Raw genomic sequence first — 19,057 nt, 5'->3', positions numbered from 1 at the left:
ACTTATAAGGAAATTAGGGGTGGATATCTTAGAGATAATGATCATAAGTAATTAAGTATGTGATTCAGACTATACACATCCTCTGTCTTTCGAATTTGTTCGACATTTTCAATTTCTGTTTCGGTTTTTGTTTTGAATTTGTTTTAACTTTTATTTTTAGCTTTTGATTTTATTTTATTTATTTTATTTTATTTTGGCTGGAACATATTAAAAAAATTGGATAGAGTGAAAAATTTGAAAAATGAGATCTCTTTAAATTAAAAATTATTGTAATTTGCAAAATGAGTTTACCATGATTTAGTAATTTGGTTTAATTAACTAAGATTAAAGAGGTAGTTAGTATTAACCATGATGACATAAATTAATTTTTTTTAATAATAATTAAACAAATCATAAAGAGTATCCAACCTTCTATTTTTGAGAAAATTAGCTAAAAATTACTCACAAAAAATAGATATATTTATTTATATATTATATATTTTTAATATATAATTTATATTTATAGTTAATTTAGTAATTAATTTTTTTGTATACGTAATATAATTAAAGAAACTGATAATTTATTCCTATCTAAAAAGAGAAAAACCGTTACTAAAGATAAAACCATCTTGTTGACCAAACTCGAATTTATCCATAGTAAACAGTCACAGAATTTTCTCTGGACAGCTCACGTATGTCAAAAGTCAAAATGATAGTCCATAAGTGCATAACGTCAACACACACAGATGAGGTTCTATTCTAAAACTAAGGCACCCTTGTCCCTTATTTCCAGCCTAGCCATTGGTTTCCACACCCTAACCCTACAGTTAATTACTATTATTAGTATGTATAAAATACTCCGTAAATATATACAAAAGAATTATTTTAAAAAATATTTAAATACATAAATTTAATTGAATAATTGTATTTTACTTTTACACTCTATTTTTAATACAAAAAGAAAAATATATAAAGAATATAATCAAAAGTAGCGCAACAATATTTATAGTAAAAACACAAAAGCTCCCAATTTTACAAACTCATATTACCTCCAGACAAAACCTCTTATTATCCAATCATCAGAATCAAAACCAAACTACTCCTTTATTTCATGGCATCCCAATCACACCAGAACCAGGTACCTAACGTAAACGTAATTATCCTCCTCTATTTGTTAATTTTTAGTTTATTTTCACGTTTAATCTTTAATAATTTCGTTCATGCATGCCATGCAATATGCAACGTTACGTAAACCACTTAATTTTTCAGGTATCTGAAATCGAAGAAGAGCAACCACAAGCACAAGCACAAGAGCTAAAGTACCTTGGGTTCGTGCACGCTGCAAGCACACAAGCCCTAATGCGGTGGTCCGCTGCCTACAACTATGCCAAGGACAGCTCTGGCTCCTTGAAGCCCGGCGTTCAGACGGTGGAAGAGTGCATGAAGAACGTCATAGAACCCATCTATAACAATTACCACCTTGTCCCCAACGAGATCCTCCGCTATGCCGATAAGAAGGTTGATGCCTCTGTGGCTGCCATGCAGGTTGCTCCCGCTGCCGCGAGAGACACCATTACTGACGCCATGAAAAACGTTTATACCAAGTATGAGCCGTCCGCAAAGGAGCTGTATGAGAGGTACGAGCCAGTGGCAGAGCAATATGCAGCCTCGGCCTGGCAAAGGCTGAACTCGCTGCCGCTGTTCCCACGCTTGGTGGGCACAATGCTGCCAACGGCAGCATACTGCACGGCGAAGTACAACGAGGCAGTAATGGCCGCCGTGGAGGATAGGTATAGGGTTTCTCCGTACCTGCCTTTGGTGCCTACGGAAAAAATAGCTAGGGTTTTCAGTGGAAAAACCAAAAAGCAAGAATAATCAATCAAGAATGCTGTGTTGATAATTTTGTTGCTGTTTAATGATTTTTTTTCTGCGATTTTGTGGTGATTTGCGGTGTGGGATGTGAATGAATGAAGTGGCTTCAATTTGATGAGCAAATAGTGAACATATATAAATCATTTTGTAACTTTTTTTTCGTTTTCTGGTTTGTACTGTATTCCATATTGAAAGAAACGAAATCCATTTTTATCTTCTGGTGGTAATTAAATACATGCATTGATGCATATACTAGTGCTGTTGACATGTAGTGCATTATAAGGTGAAATATAATATAACATATGTAGTGCAAATCTACAATTTAATATTTATGCATAAATAACATACCTATTATACAGAGACCATAAGTTGTATATAGGGACAAAGATGTGTAGTAGAATGCTTCATCATTTGACATAAGCAATGGTACAACCATAGTTCATTGGATTTTCTGGTTCATAGTTAGTAACACGTGGATGATTTCGCAGAATTTCAAGTGCTCGCTCCTTAATAGCACCGGTTCCCATGCCATGTACAATAAAAAGAACAGAGTATGGCCTGCATTCGGTGATTGCCATCTCAAGCTTAATGGAAGCTTCTTTCAGTCGCATACCTCGCAGATCCACTGTATTCTTAGATGTCCGCACTACCGGACCATAAGAAGGTTCTATGTTGCTGTTGGTCTCTGAATTTCTCCTCAATTCTCCATCCTGCAGATTCAACATTATTACATCCAGATGTTAAAAATTCAGAATTTTGATTGAGCCCAAAAATTTTCATAATTTGAACAATCCCTCAATTTATTCATTCAAAACGATCTAAGTACAAAAGTCAAATGTTCAACATTTAGAATCATTCATGTATCATATCCTAGTATTACTGGACAAACAAATAGTCTAAGTTGATGCAGAAAAATGGTCATAGTAAACAGTAATGTTCGGGTCTGAAATTACTTTATCTATGCAATGTGTTAGAAATATCCAAGTGATGGACACACGAAATTTCATATCACTTCGAATTTTTTCCTAAAAGGACAATTATATCAATTGAACTATACAAGACAGAAAAGATATAAACTACTTTACATACCTGTCTCCCCTGGAGTGCGGAATAACCCGTTACAACATTCTTTCCACTCGACGGAACAGCTCTGATGCTACTTTTCTTCACACGGACTTTCACTTTGCCATACTGTACTAAGATTGTATCATCATTCCCAGGTGATTCAGCCACTGTGGCTAATTTCCCTCCCAATCCCTTGACATGAACTTGCTCCCCAAGTTGTGGAGTATATGAAGCACGATCAGCTTCACTGATGGGAAATGAATCTGCAGGTGTATGAGCTTTTACAATGGAGGCTATTGCTGATTCAGTCTCTCTAATAAGTGAGCTGAGTTTATCTCGATCAGCAATTTTGAGTTGCTTTTCGAACTTCTGTATCAGAGTTTCGATCTGAGATTTTGCATCCATTAGCTCTTGTTGGACTAGCTGAGCTTCCTTTGCCATAAGTTCCATCTCACGTTTATCAAGGTCCTCTGCTTCATCTTGGATCTTCACAATTTATTTGTAGAGTTTTATAAGAGATGGAGGTGAAAGAAGGAAATGAAGTACTCCAGAAATAATAGAAATCAATTAAATTTTTATAGAAAACAAGAGAAACCTTTTGCTAGACAATTTTTTCTGGCAACAAAGGCATTATATGAATCCTTTTCGATTGACGAATCTGTGTAGACAGTGTAGTTATCTTGTGATTGTGAATAGAGTCAACCACACAGTCATATTCTATACATAAACTCCCAAAAAAGTATTGAACTTTCAACAATTGTTGCTCGGTCATCTCCAAGGATTTGTCAGCCTAGTAAAGGTTACTAGTGAACTAATTTAAGATGAAAATTAGGGATAAACCAAGACAAGGAATATTGATTGTAATGCTAATTTATGTGCTGATTGATCAGTCCTCTCTTTCCCTTTGTTTTCTTTTTTCTCTATTATAACAGGTTTGAGAACTTTAATTACGAATTTATAATACTATGTGGAACAAGGAACATAAATTGGAATCAAGAAACAAAGAACGGATGCTGCCTTTTCCAGAGAAACATCAAGATTCTACCTCGTAGTATGTGTTCAAAATTTCTGCATGAATGGCTGCTGCCTTTTCAGCCTGAGTTTTTAATCGGTTTCTCTCCTCCTGTAATGATTGATAGAGCATCCCTCTCCTCTCTTGCTGCTGTTCTGGCTTTAACTTCTCTACCCATGTATGTGCACGATCAATTATATTTCTGTCAAAGCCAATTGACTGTGCTATGTTCAATGCATTAGAATCACCAGTGGATCCCCATAGGATCTTATAAGTTGGTTGTAATGTTTCAAGTGAAAATTCCATTGCTGCATTGTCAAAACCGGTATCCTTTTCCTTCATTCTACTTAGATCAGCATAATGAGTAGTTACAACAGCCACATTAACACGTTCCTTCAGATATTGCAAGATACTGGTAGAAAGGGCTACACCTTCTGAAGGATCAGTTCCACTGCCAATTTCATCAATAAGAACAAGTGACTCTTTCGAGGCCACTTCCAAAATCTTGCAGATACGTGAGATGTGCCCACTAAAAGTTGATAGATTTTGTTCAAGGGACTTCAATATGGAGAGGTGGGGAAAAAAGGATCAGGCATGCAAATGAGACCATATCAAATTAAAGTCATTATGGGTCAAATTATAGTTCAGATACTACCTGGTGATCTCCAATATCTGCCAGGATAACATCAAACCAAGGCAGTTTTGGACAGTTCTGGGCAGGCAAATGCATTCCAGCCTTCGACATAAGCGACGCCAGGCCCAACGTTTTCATGGAAGCTGTTTTCCCTCCAGTGTTAGGTCCTGAGATGACCACCACTCTGGTTCCCTGTCTAATTTTAAAGTCCACTGGCACAGGGAATTCATACGTACCTTTTGACATACTTTTAGATTTCAGAGCTCCATTTCCATTACCCACATCAGCATCATTTACACATCCTAGTGCAAGACCATCTTTAAAGTTTTTTAGAGAGGACTCCAGAAGTAATGGATGCCTTATACCGTCAATATTTACTGTTAAATCATTGTTCTCTTCAACGGAATCACAGCCTTCAAAATTGCTTAAACTGAAAGTAGGACATACCCCATTCAGCCATTGAGCATAAGCTGCCCTTGCAAAAGCAAGATCAACTTCAAGAATCTTGTCCAATAAATCATTTATCTCCTGTTTTGAATTTGCAATTTCAGATGCGAGCAAACTCAAAATTGCTCTTTCCTCAATCTTCTCGGAGTTTGAAAGTCTAACTTCCATGTTGTTAAGATCTATTGCCTCTTTGGGTTCCATAAAGTATGTTGCTCCAGAACTGCTAACATTCAGAACTATACCATCTGGAAGCAAGTATCTATGGGAAGCTCTAATACCAATACACATTCTAGATCGACGCTGAGTAATTAATGGTCTGTCAATACCCCCAGCGTGAAATATTCGAGAAGATACTTCCCTTAACAAAGAATCCAAATTTTCTATATTCCTCTTTCTTTCTGATCTGATTATCTCCAGCTCTTCACTTGCTCTATCAAGAATAACAAAAAGGTTGCAATCTATGCAAAACTCTATTTTCTGCTCCAAGCCCACTTGGAAATTACAATGTTGCAATATTTCGAGAAGTGGAGAGTACCTAATTGGAAACAATTGCATGGATAAAGTTATTTGAGTACTACACTATGCATACCATGAGAATCCACTACCATATGATCTATGCTTCAAACTTTGTCAAAGAAAAATACAATAGCTAGCCAAATGCATAAAAGAAGCTGCTTATGAACTGAATCCGACTAAGAAAATGCCTTGAACATTAGGGAAAGCTAGGTTTTATAACTTCATACCAATAGAATTAGAAAATAAAATGAAAGTAATAAAAACCACATAGGTTACTACTCCAAGTAATGGTTGACACCAAAAGCATATATCTAAATCTTTTGTCCTGATAATTGGACAATCTATTCAGTCGAACAAGTATTAGGATTTAAGATTATTATGAAAGTAATAACACAATCCATCCCCCCCAACACTTCTTTCCTCTTTCCCCCCTTTTGTTCTGATGATGAGTTAACATATCATTGGATAATAGAATAAAAAACATTTACTGATATTAAAAATAAAACAATTCTAACTCTTATTCACCTTAAAGATGAAACCAAGCAATTTCACTGAACTAGCAGAATAATACGAAAAAGTTTTAAAAGGAGTAAAATTTATGAACCAATTGCCAAAAAGGTTCAGAGATCTATACCTCTCTGGATTATTAGAATCCGAAGCCAACTGTTCCAAATACTGGAACACCTCCCTAACGGCTTTAAGCGTGCGACGAACGGTACAGAGCTCTCGGATGGTTAGCAGCTGGCCGGAACTGGCGACGGCGACAATCTCCGATATGTCCTCAATTTCGGAGAAGTCCGGCGGCCGAGAGACGAGCCTCGCCGCCGTGGTTTGATCGAGAAGCATCTGGCTCTCCTGAGGTGAGCGGCCGACGGGAAAGCGGGCGTTGTTGGCGACAGAGGAGCCCATGGATGTGGAGGTGAATGCCGCCACCTGCTTGCACACGGAGCTCCATTCCAGTGTCTTTAGTGTCTCCGATTCCAGTGAGTTAAACTCGGCCGAGTTGGAGATCGTCAAGCACAACCACCGCTTGGAAAAAGGCTTTGGCTTCGAAGATTTATTAGGGGAAATGAAGAGCTTTCTGCTGCAGCTAATGGTGCAGCTGCTGAGTTGCATCGCTGAGTCAGTGCCGAGTTTCTGAGTCCAACTCACTCTGGGGAACCGTTTATGAATTGGGTTCCGAATTTCAGTTTTCTTGTTTGTTTACTCACTCCTTGGCTATCCTATTACGTGATCCTATCCATGACGTAGAGAGCTAAACGGTGTCGTTTCCCTCTTTCTAAGTAGTGTTTTAGGATTATTATTTTTTGGTGTCTGTATTCTTTTAGTTTGTGATAATAATTTTCTTAAATCTTAATTAACATAGTGCCAAATTGATAGATTATTTATAAGTCAGTTTGTTCCAATTTAACGTTCTTTAATTTCGTTTCTAAAAACTGCTAGCGTACATTTCAATTTTTATTGACTTGATACTTAAGATGATACAATAAAAATCAAAATTAATTTATGCATTATTTTAATTTTAATATAAAGTGTTTTACACGCTCATACAATATTAAGTAATTAGATATTTAAATAATATAAAGTATTTTATAATGAGTTTTTTAAATATTTAAATATTTGTTAAATGTTAGTTGGGTTGAGATCCACGAATTACTGTTGGGAAGAAAGTGTTTTGAGACGATGCAGGAAAGTCGGAGATACAGTTGGCAGCGGGAAGTAATAGGACATGCAATATGCATCATGGACGAAACTACCCTTTGTGTTGTGCATGTTACATGATCCCTTCTCGTTGATGTTTCAGTTTGTTACGCGCGAAGTGAAAGAAGTAACAAGAATGATACCAGAGCAATGGGCATCTCCATGTGGTGGCCAATGCAACAACAAATACGCAGCACTCACCCAAATCCCATGTATGTAATCACCATCCATTCATCGAACCATCTGCTACATCTTCTCTCAACTTTAATTTCTTTGTATGCAGGGAGAGTATTCTGCAAAAAGGGTTGTGATGCAGATGGAGACACATGGGAAGAATGTCAGATCCCTTTACTTAAACATATCCATGCTTTTTTAATTTTCATTAAATCTAATACAGTATTAATTATTTGGTTAAGCAGGTTTGGAGGAGTGCAATCAATTATGCTACAAGGACCCTGTACTCGAGAACCAGAAGTGGAGTGCGTATATTGATCGTTCTCCTGGATCTGAAAGTTATTCTGAGGCAATTTAATTTCCTTTTCTAGTTATATATGTTACAACATGCTTTGTCATTTAATTAATATTAATAGGATTAATTCATGTTTCCCTTCATGTACAGGAATGTTTCCATGCTTGTGTATCTGGCTGCAGTTACAGGGTATAGGTTTGAGAATATAATTATGAACCATAAGTAATTGCATGTTGATGTTTTAGGAATATTCATCTTATAATATGTATATCTATGCATATATTGCAGTTTGAGGTTGAAGCAGAAATAGCTGATAAAGTTATTCCTAATAGGCCACCAAAGTCTGAGCCTGAGCCTCAGCCTGTAAAGAAGCAGAAGCCACAATATGAAGACCCTAAATACCCGGATACTTCTGCATAGATAGGAATTAGTTTGATGTTACATCCTGCTATTGTTATATGGAATTTTCATTGGTAGCATAACTAGTGTGTAACCACTGCATGCATGGTTTTATTTAAAGATAGTTGGTTGAGCTAGGTTTGTAGTTTTCTATCTGGTCAGTAACTTCATGAATCTCAGATGAAATCTTGGTGAATAATAGCAGCTTCTTTTCAGCAATTCTTTTTCCCTAAATACACTGATTAATAAAAATGTGCAATATGACTAGGAGGCAATAGTTAGGCACCAAGTGAAATGCACCATAGAGTTGGCCAAGAAAAAAGAGTTAATAGTCAAAATCGTCCCTGAAAGATATCTCGATCTCTATTTCAGTCCCCGAAAGATAAAATTAATCAAAATCGTCCCCGAAAATTACTCACGTTGATCGAGTTTGTCCTTCCATCATCTCAGTTGGCGATGTGGCAAACGTTTGCTGAGCTGGAACGTTAAGTGCCAGCGTGGTAGACTCCAAAACGACGTAGTTTCATTCCTCCACTCCCAAATCAACGGAACAACGTCGTTTATGGTCCAGAGTGGGATATTCAAACGTTCTTCCCTTCTCTCCTCTCATAACAACCCTCTTCAACTTTCGCTCCAAAACCCCTTGTCTTCTCTCTACTCTGGTACTCTGCCCAAAGATCCTTTGATCAGAACCTCGTAGCGTTGTTGACGATTCCTGTGCGTGTCGAGGCTTGTAGAGGAGTTGGCTCTACTACGTTGGATAGTTGGAGGAGCTCGCGGAGGAGTTTCGCTGTTGGAGGAAGGAACAGTAACTGCCATAGGGTAAGATTTAATTTTTTTGACAGTTTTTGTTGATTTTGCAATGTTGATGTTCGTTGGTTTAGGTTGAGTTAGTTCTAAGAACCATCTAGTGTCACTAGGGTTCGGATTAGGAAGAACATGTTCTGTATGCGTTTGCCGTTAGGGGTTTCCTGGTCGTTATGCGGTGGGTTTTTTCTGGGGAATGGAGGGTTTGCGATGATTATGATTATGTTGTTTGCTGTGTGTTGACATGGAGGTGTAAGGCTGTAGTTGTTTCAGATTTTGTTGTTGACTACATTTATTTATTTTTGCACTTGTAGATGGAGGATCCTCCTATGACGTTTGTATTTCACCATGGTGGGAAGTTTAAAAAGGATGAGGGTGAAAATCTGTACTATGAGCCGAATCACACAGAGGTGTTAATGGGAGTTGAAGCTGACACACTTGACGTGTTCTTTGTGAAGGGATATTATGTGGAACTGGGATATGCTGAGGCTCAGGCACTCGGAGGACTCAGGCCAGAAACTGGACTCTGATGAGGAATCACCAACCGTATATCCTCATTATATTGACAAGGCAAAGTTCGGGGACCTCAAATTTGAGGTTAGTATGATATTCAAATCAAAGGAACATTTTATGCATGCAACTAGGGACTATACAATCCAGCTAGGTAGAAACATATTGTTTACAAAGAATGACAATGTTCGGGTTAAGGCTGTGTGTAAGGCTGAGGGTTGTCTTTGGATAGTATACTGTGCACGTAGTAAGCAAGACGGGTCCTGGCAGATTAAAACCCTCGTTGACAACCATATCTGTCCTAGAAGGCAAAAAAATAGGGCAGCGATCCAACGGTGGACACTAAGCAAACTTGTACCAAAACTTAGAAAGCACCCTACAATGAGACATCGTGAAGTGTATGAGTGGTTTGTGAGGAAGTGTAATGTAAACCTCAACAGCACCTGCATCACTAAAGCATTGAAAGCTGCTAGGAAAGTGGTAGAGGGGGATGAAGTTGCCCAGTATGGGTTAATCTGGGACTATGCTAATGAATTGCTTACAAGTAATCCCGGGTCTACAGTTTAAGTTGGTGTAATCCCAATGCCAGAGGGTCCTCCTCAATTTGAGAGGTTTTATGTGTGTCTTGATGCGTGTAAAAAAGGTTTTAAGGCTGGGTGTAGACCAATGATTGGATTGGATGGGGCTTTTCTTAAGACCCTGCACAGTGGACAAATATTGACGGCGTGTGCTCAGGATGCCAATAATCACATCTTTGTCGTTGCCTATGCAATTGTCGATGTGAAAAATAAAGACAACTGAAAATGGTTTCTGGACCTGTTGCAGTTAGACCTTGGCAACTACAATGATAACAAGTTGTGCATCATTTCAGACATGCAGAAGGTGAGGACAATTTTCATACTCGTATTCATAGTTTTGGGTTTTGTTTGATTTAATGAGATATACTTGTAGTACTAAATTGATTTAATGATCAACTTTGAGGGATTCATTTGATTAACACTCTTTTCGGGTTTCTCTGTATTTGTCAGGAACTAATCCCAGCAGTGAAGGAAGTCATGCCCATGGCCCAGCACAGATTCTGTGTGTGGCATCTGTGGCGAAATTTTTCAAAACAATGGGGTAGCACAGAGTTGAAAGACCTGGTCTGGGAGTGTGCTAGATCAAGAACGCGTAATGAGTTCGAGAGGAACATGAAGAGAGTAAAGGTCATCAACGAGCAGGCTTGGCAGTATCTTGAAAAGTGGCCGAAGAAAGCTTGGATTAAGGCGTACTTTAATGAGGATCCCAATAATGACAACATTTGCAACAATGCCTACGAATCATTCAATGCTAAAATAAAGCATGAAAGGACCAAGCCGATTTTGACTTTGGCTGAAGAGGTGAGAAGAATAATCATGAAGAGCATGGTCGATAACAAACTGAAGTTGAGCACTTATCAAGGAATTTTACCCCCGGTTCAGCAAAGCAGACTAGAAGTCATGACAAAATTATCTAGTCGTTGGGCTTTCCAATGGTGCGGGGATGATAAAGAGGAGTTGTTTGAAGTACATGGCTGGCCCACAAACATGGTGGTGGACTTGGGGAAGCACACTTGCACCTATCGGTTCTGGCAACTCACAGGTAAATCATTCAGAACCCATCACTCCTTCCCTTAGCTTGAAGTAGTTAGTGTTATTTTTGATTTTTTCAAAATGTTTGTCTGTCTGTACTGGGCACAGGGATGCCATGTATGCATGCAATTTCAGCCATTCAGGACAAAAATGGTAAGAGGACTGAGGAGTATTGCCATGAGTTGTTGACAATGGAGGCGTATAAAAGGACATACTATTTCAATGTTAACCCGGTGAAAGGACAAGATATGTGGGAGATAACATCCTCACCTGCCCCTGTCCCACCCCCAATTAAGCCAAAACCTGAGAGGCCTACCAAGAAGAGGAGAAAGGACAAGGGAGAGCAGCCAGTTGGGTCAAGTACCAAGATAAAGAGGAAGTACAACCCAATTAGGTGCATGTATTGTGGTGAAGTTGGACACAACAAGAGAAGCTGTGCAAAGAAGAAAAAGGAGGATGCTGAGGAACAAGCTAGGCAAATGCAACTTCAGCTTGCCATTGCTAAAGGGCCTGCTCCTCCTACAGATGAGCCAAGCAACAACAATGAAGTTCAATCACATTCTCCCCCTTCTCCCCCAGTCCAGCCACAACCTGCGGTGGAAGTCAACCAACCAGGAGAAAACCCACCAATGCAAGATACCCAACTGCCTGTTCAAGACCTTCAGGTTATTTTATTTTATTGTTGCTTTTTGTTCTCCCCAATTGCATTTATTTACTTGAAGCTAAATGGTTCTGCAACTGGCCTATGCAGGGTGCAAAGAGAGGCAGGTCACCGAAATTGCATGTCATCAAAAGCAAGGCAAGATCGAATGCCTACACCCAGTCACCTGTGGCCATATCTGTTGAGACATTGAAAGGAACAACTTCTGCCACTGCAAAGAAGATGCAAACCTTCATGACATTCGTGCCTACTCCAGGCTTCAAGCGTCCAAGAAAGAAAGATTAATATGTTTAACTAGGAAATATATTTTGTATGTAGTTGTAACTTTGCTTTTTGGGAACATGGCTCTGTAAACTGGTTATGTGTTCAGGATCATTTAAGTTAGGCCTAGTAGGTTTTTTTGGTTTAAGTGAACAATGTTGTTTGAACTTATGCTTTGGATTGCTCTTTTAACTTCTGGATCCTTGATCACCCTTGTGGTGTGTCTACTAAGACAATATGATATCATTATGATTATGATGTTTGTTATGGATTACTATGATTTTGACTATTCTGATGTATACAACTTTTTGGTGAATAGATACTTATGGTTCAAACATCACCATCATGTATTCTCAATGAAATCCATCATGCTTAAACAACAAGTTTATGTTAAATTAAACACAATTAAACCATACTTTCATTCATAAGTAACATCATCATTACATATCAACTAATTCAATTTCAAAGATCTAACAACACCTCTAAAACACAAGAACATAACACTCTATCTGTGGCTTTACTTGGAGATTAATGTGAACAATAGTGATACACACAAGACAGTAGCCACGACCACTGCAACTGACAGGAACATTAGCAGCATCTTCATTGCTCTAACCTCACCCTCCAAGCTACCCAATCTCCATGACACATTCAGTCTCCATTTATCATAATCCCCACCAACTGACCAACCTCTGCATCAGTTTCCGCCCCTGCTACATACCCATCTTCCTCAACCCACCTAAAGAAGTTGTAGTGGTTTCCCTTCTGAATATTTTCAAAAAAAAAGAGAATCAACTTCAACTACCCAGCAGAATAGACATAGGAATATGGAAAACAAGCTTAATATATCCTAAACTAACTCATCGGGTATCTCGCACAAGTGTGGAACAACCTATCTGGATTCTCTCTTGTGCCGGATTTCTTGATTGTCGTCTTCAACCCACAAAAGCAAGTCTGGTCCTTCATCTTCCTCCTCCGTCGCATGGAAGAGTTCGACTCATGGCTACCGATAGACTGCGACGGCAGGTCACCGTTGCGGCTTCCACTCATCATAGCAGCGACTCCTCAAACATACATCGTCATCTACTACGAGAATCACGCACATTTATCCGTCAGATTGGGGGTTAGGTTAGGGTTGTGGCTTTAGGACCAATTTGACCTAAATAGGCAAACATATCTTATCAGCATTAACCGTTGCCATGCTGGAGTCTACCACGCTGGCACTTAACGTTCCAGCTCAGCAAACGTTAGCCACATCACCAACTGAGATGATGGAAGGACAAACTCGATCAATGTGAGTAACTTTTGGGGACGATTTTGATTAATTTTATTTTTTGGGGACTAAAATGGAGATCGGAGTATCTTTCAGAGACGATTTTGACTATTAACTCCAAGAAAAAATAACAAAATTGACTGAATATTATTAGAAAAAGGTTAGGTTTTTAGCCTTTTTTTTTTTTTTTCTTTACCCTTTAACCTACTCATTATACCACCTAAGGCAAAATAATTAAAAGTTGGAACGAGATTTTAGTAAACTTCTGGATGCAAAAGAAGGTTTAAAAGATAATTTCTCTATCAACCAAAAAAGAAAAAATACAAGTCAAACAAATGAAACTTGCACTTGCTGTTCATACTTTAATAATATTCATTTGTATTTGCACCTCTCAATTATTGGTTGGTAAGATCTTGCAAATAAGGCATAGACGTAATATTTTCTCTGATTTCCAAACAAGTTAATTTAGTTATACATGTTATGCAAAAATGGAATATCGAACTGACTATGAAGTAGTGAATGGTAAGATAAAATAGTTGAGAGTGGAAACACAAGATTTACATGTTATTCTAAATTTTGGTTTATAACGAATAAGTAGCAAGAGATTATTGAATATTTGGAGTAAAAAAGTCTCAAAAGTGTGGCATATTTTACAATAAGATCATCAGAAGTCTCAAACATATTGAGACTATCAAACTAAAAGATTTGGCATCTTTAACCCTTTTTCATTTAGTCAACAAACTAGAAGCATTTCCTTGTTACACGAAAGTTGTTTCTCGAACATAATCCACAATATAACCTAACCCTGCTGTATTGGAAAAAGATTTTAGCATGTGTTTATCAAACTAAAAGAGAATAATGCCCTAATGTGTGACCCCATTGCTTCTTCCATCTGTTTCCCTTCCAAGGAGCAAAAGATAATGCAAATTTTTGTTTCCTGGTTTTCCATAGCACGTTAGCAGGATGCAGATGCACCATTCCATATGGTCTTTGCATTTTGCTTCTACTTTTGGCTGCGTAAATACTCTCGTACGTATGTATGTACCCCGGTCTTAACCACCATGTGCATTTTCTTCGAGTCTTCCCATAACAAACCGTTCCATTCTCTGGCAGTGTCACATGCACCTTCAAATACATCCTGCTCACACACGACACAACGTATCATATTAGACATAACGTGATCAAGGACATGAAATGAACTCGGATACTAATTTGCATACCCTTGAAGGGAATTCGTCGTAATAATATGCTTCAGTCATCTCAACTCTATTTAGATCCGATTCCCACAGCCTAATCTGTCACCATTGCGGCAATACGCATCAGAAAAATGAAAACCAACACTCGTGTTGTTACATATACATATATGCATATACATATCTAAAACCTGGTCTGTGACGTTTTCCGGGACAGTTGGTGTCCTATCTGCAACCCGAGGATGAGCATTCTGCTGAAGGAAGCTGATAATCTGCAAAACCATGCGCAGTCTGAATAAGATCCCTGAAATAAACTCCCTAGAGGTCTGGTACGAAATAACAATGAAACTAAGATCGTGACACAAAAATTCGTTAAATGTTTAAATAATAATAAACTAGTGTCTATTAATCATGGAGACGGTCCAGGAAAGAGAGGAAGGAAAAAAAGAAAGAAAAAAGAAAAAAAAAATTGGTTTTCTAATGCTTACCTGCTCTGCTGTAATGCCATTTTCAAAAGCATTATACAAGCTTTCTTTTGTAATAGCTCCAACAATAAGATTTGGGAGTTGGTACTCTACCCTGTATACATCACAATTAATTAGCTACTGGATATTAAAAAACAAAACAGACTTGGTAATAAAATAACATCTGGGAAGAAGAACAACTCATATCCATAAGAATATAGCATTCTGGATATTATTCTTCGGCATACTTTGAGAACAACCGCAAAATCTCACAATGTAATCTTGAAGTAGAGTATGCATAGACTCTAAAATTTGTTTCCACAACCACAAACCCCTGGGGAAATAAAATGTAGGAAGCCATCAGTCTGAGGCTGTAAGAGGCTGTATATTCAAAAAGAATCAACAAATCTCCTAAAAATCTTAGTCAAAGTTTAAACAATAAATACGCAATTTTTGAGAGCTTGAAATTTTGCACGGGAAGCAACCAAAATGTCCTAACCAGCCCAGCAGAAATCTCCATAAATATGACCAAACAAAAGAACCTAGATACCCAGTACACGCCCCTAAACACATATATTTGATTAATAGTCAAAATAGTCCTTGAAATATCAAGCGAACATAAATTTAGTCCATGAAATATCAAATGCCTTGAATCAGTCTCTAAAAGATACAACTGAGTCAAATTAGTCCTTCCATCACTTAAATGATGACACATGGCATAATCATTTTGCGTCACGTCATCATCTAATTAGCAGAAGGGCCAATTTGATTCACCATTATATATCTTTCAGGGACAAATCTGAGGCATTTGATTTTTCGAGTACCAAATTGACGTGCACGTGATCTTTTAGGAACATTTCGAATATTAACCCCACGAACATTCATACATCTTAACGCAACATCTAAATTTGTTTTCAAATTTTATATCTTCTTACAAGCAAAAAATGTATTGGGAGTAATAGAAGGAATGCAAAGGAAAGAATAAGGAGGCCGACATGAACAAGGCAAAGAAAAGTTGCAGCAGAAACAGATAAACTCATGGTAGAGCAAGTCAGTCTGAGCCCTGAGGGGACTCCCAAAAAGAAACCACACCGTGAAACAAGGCCAATTTACCAAAATTTCTAGCAAAATAAATCAATCCAAGGAAAAAGAAGAAACCTCCTTTCTAGATGACGAATCAGCCAAGCTCACTGAAAGATTTGTTGCCAATTTTGTAGGTATAAACCAACTTTCTTTCCTACCCTGTAAAGTTTCAACAAAAAGAAGAAAAAATAAGACAATTACTGCTGAGTTAAAATCATCATGAATTTATTGATATTATCTCCAAAATTAAGCAAAGAAATATTGTAACCTGTTGAAGTTTGACCAATCCAAGGTCTGCTAGATCCCTAATTATGCTCCTTTGGAAATCGGTCAATGAGTTTATATTATATGCCTATACATTGGAAAGAAGTGCATCAATGTGCTGTTACACTACAGTTACATATAATAGGAATACTGTTATAGAAAGAAAGCAACAAGACAAAAAAGTGTTTCTAATTAAACCACTACTTTTTCAACTAATACAGATTACCATAGTATTATCCTTATGCAAGAAAATTTCCACCATTCACGAAGCACCAAGGACCAGTAATATCTTACCTCCCCAATGACATGAAAACTAAGTTCCAGCATGAATGAGATCAAGTCAGCTGCATCAACACCTCTCTCCTGCACCAAAAGAGATGATGAAGAGCGTGCAGAAAACAAATAACAAAAAACATTGGGGGAAAAGAGGGAGGAAATTAGTTACCTCAGAATTAGAGATATATTCCCTGATGATGTACCAAAGTTGTGCATTTGTTTCCATCAGCTATAGTTGACAAGAGATACATTCAATATATAGGCCGATCATCACAATAAGTGCATGTAGCTTGTAAATCATTTAATGCATACCAAGAACTGGAAACCACTCTCAGTTAGTTTTGGAGCTTCTTTGTCTCTGTATCGAAATGAAAAATAAGAAAAAAGTCCACAAATGAGTATTATGTTAAAATTGAGAAGTTGCCAAGTAAATTAAACCTTTGACTTAGGAGCCGCCTCTGAAAAACTTTCATCAAAGAAGAGCTAATATTTGAGGGCTTTTCCACAAGACTTGAGCTTATAAGTTGCAACAAGAAACACTAGTTCATCACAACGTCATGGAAAGGTTAGCCTTCATTTTGACCAAAATTTAAACAAATGGGTGCTGCAGATTAATGATACCAAATTACTAAAGTGACTTATGCATCAATAAATATAAAGAATTCTTAAATAGATTATATACAAGATACAACCATCAAGTGGAGTCAAGAGATTGAATACTCTACCTCCCATTGTTGAAGAGCATAAGCCTCAAGATCCTCTAAGTTTGGGAGCCTTACGGTAATATTAGATGGCATTGGTTCCCTTGGCAAAGTTCCACTGCAGTATTTAATCACATGGAAATATTACCAGTTACAGTAAATCTCAAATTTGTAGCACAACCAGTCTACATTTTATATTATAATTTATAAGATTGACTGCTTTCCTAAAAACTAACAGAATGAGGGGGAAATGGTAGAAGTCATTTAATTTTATGCAGAGACTAACCATCGGTTATATAGGTTAATTAACAAATGATACATGAAGCGGAAGAGTTTTATCATATTGCAAAGAGTGGATGACTGAAATAAACAATTTTATACATTCTCATAGTCATAGTAACATGAGAACAGGATTAGCTAACTATTAACATGAACATGAAGGAAAAAATCTACAACTTACCCATGTACTAAAAGTTGCTGGAGACTTTTCTGGAATGTTGGGTTAAGTTTGTAAGTCTTGTCATTCTTCCTGACAATAGGGAAAACAATTACGAAAGAAAATGAGAAATGGTTAGGCTTCAAACTGATAATAGAAATGTCCAGATATTAGAACTGTGGTAACTTTTAAAGCTTGATCAGTGGACACATAAAAGGATAAAAAATAATACACAAACAAAGATCTTCAACCACATTACAAGACATGAAAAATGATGTCTGTATCCCAAATTAAGGGCTAAGGGCTAATATTTGCCCAATTGTGTTTTGAAATGAAATGAACCAGTTTGAATCATTCAAAAGGATAGATTTCTGTGAGTCATCTTCAAATAACATACCTATAACAAAAGTTTTCAGAAGTGAACAAATGTGCAGTACCTGTCAACAGCTTCAACGAAAACTCTCAATTGAACCAATCTATCAATGGCTACTCTGTGCTTGGTATATCCATCTGGAAGCACCCACTCCTCCAATAATTTAGCCGCCACAGGCACATCGATATGAAGCAGCTGTAACACATATTTCTTCCCAAGAGGCGGCAGAGACCTGATATTTCAAGATATATATACATTTAAAGCCACCAAGTTACTAAAGTATGGTCACAACAATACATTTCACATAATGCACTTAAATCAAGCTTTATAAAAGTAAGGTATGGCTAACAAGTGTTGAATTTTAAAGTTAAGGTTAACAATGAGACAGTTTTAAATTCTGTGTGTAATGAATGCATTAGCAGCTTAAAACTTTTAGTTTATGGACGAAAACTAGTAACATTAACAATAGCCGTAAGCTAAACCTTAAAAAAAATCAAAAAAAAAAAACGTTAATAGTGATTGAAGTTGATGAACTTTGCATTCCAGAAAAAATCCGAAAAGCTAGGAAAATTAAATACGATTCACGGGGTGGTCGAAGCATAGGTAAGAATCTATCAAAAAACATCCACAACAGCTTTCTCAAAAGGGTGAAAACAGAAACTTGAATAAATCCAAGGAAAAGGATGGAAGAAAAATGACCTGAGAATAGCTTCACAGATGAATCCATTTTCGTAGAGTTTATCGAGCTTCATAGCGGGCATGGAAGCAACCATGTCCATGAAATTCTTCGCAATGATCCTAACCTCTGGCATTGTGAGTCTGACACAGCTTCTCTTTTTCACTTCCTTGTGCGATTCTGATCAATGGATTCAACAATCGAAGTGCCCTATGTTAAACCCAAACAACGTGAATATAACACTTGGGATTGGGAGAAAGGGATAAAAAAAACCCTAATACTCTCAATTAACAAAATTTACCAGAGTTTATGCCGCTGGAGAAGAGATTGGAGTTGTAAGTTGTAACAGCGAGTTAAATTGAAAAAGGTTAAATA

At 37.4% G+C, this 19,057-nt stretch overlaps 4 protein-coding genes across 4 annotated transcripts; 2 read left to right on the top strand and 2 right to left on the bottom strand.

The window, feature by feature from the left end:
• Positions 1-862: 862 nt before the first annotated feature.
• LOC107631236 (DNA mismatch repair protein MutS, type 2) lies at positions 863-6,880 on the bottom strand. Its single transcript, XM_021119467.2, has 6 exons — positions 6,160-6,880; positions 4,584-5,544; positions 3,962-4,486; positions 2,941-3,402; positions 2,200-2,561; positions 863-1,801 (listed from the first exon to the last, which is right to left on the bottom strand). The coding sequence occupies exons 1-5, from the start codon at positions 6,639-6,641 to the stop codon at positions 2,259-2,261; spliced, it is 2,733 nt and encodes a 910-aa protein (XP_020975126.1). The 5' UTR covers positions 6,642-6,880; the 3' UTR covers positions 863-1,801; positions 2,200-2,258.
• Positions 994-2,187, top strand: LOC107633736 (stress-related protein-like). Its single transcript, XM_021119472.2, has 2 exons — positions 994-1,117; positions 1,249-2,187. The coding sequence occupies exons 1-2, from the start codon at positions 1,091-1,093 to the stop codon at positions 1,852-1,854; spliced, it is 633 nt and encodes a 210-aa protein (XP_020975131.1). The 5' UTR covers positions 994-1,090; the 3' UTR covers positions 1,855-2,187.
• Positions 6,881-7,254: 374 nt separating the features above from the next.
• Positions 7,255-8,115, top strand: LOC107631237 (uncharacterized). The gene is made up of 5 exons (XM_088509855.1): positions 7,255-7,438; positions 7,510-7,563; positions 7,646-7,749; positions 7,846-7,884; positions 7,984-8,115. The coding sequence occupies exons 1-5, from the start codon at positions 7,255-7,257 to the stop codon at positions 8,113-8,115; spliced, it is 513 nt and encodes a 170-aa protein (XP_088365981.1).
• Positions 8,116-13,778: 5,663 nt separating this feature from the next.
• LOC107631238 (transcription factor-like protein) lies at positions 13,779-19,026 on the bottom strand. The gene is made up of 16 exons (XM_021119468.2): positions 18,984-19,026; positions 18,706-18,892; positions 18,071-18,238; positions 17,658-17,726; positions 17,222-17,315; positions 16,935-17,035; positions 16,809-16,854; positions 16,666-16,725; positions 16,515-16,583; positions 16,225-16,308; positions 16,032-16,115; positions 15,122-15,207; positions 14,898-14,988; positions 14,601-14,681; positions 14,437-14,511; positions 13,779-14,354 (listed from the first exon to the last, which is right to left on the bottom strand). The coding sequence occupies exons 2-16, from the start codon at positions 18,816-18,818 to the stop codon at positions 14,220-14,222; spliced, it is 1,356 nt and encodes a 451-aa protein (XP_020975127.1). The 5' UTR covers positions 18,819-18,892; positions 18,984-19,026; the 3' UTR covers positions 13,779-14,219.
• Between the last annotated feature and the right edge of the window lie 31 nt (positions 19,027-19,057).

Source organism: Arachis ipaensis, chromosome B3 (genome assembly GCF_059453495.1).
Source record: "Arachis ipaensis isolate K30076 ecotype BB chromosome B3, ASM5945349v1, whole genome shotgun sequence".
In the NCBI taxonomy this organism is placed as follows: Eukaryota; Viridiplantae; Streptophyta; class Magnoliopsida; order Fabales; family Fabaceae; genus Arachis; species Arachis ipaensis.
This window is presented reverse-complemented; position numbering and strand designations above follow the sequence as displayed.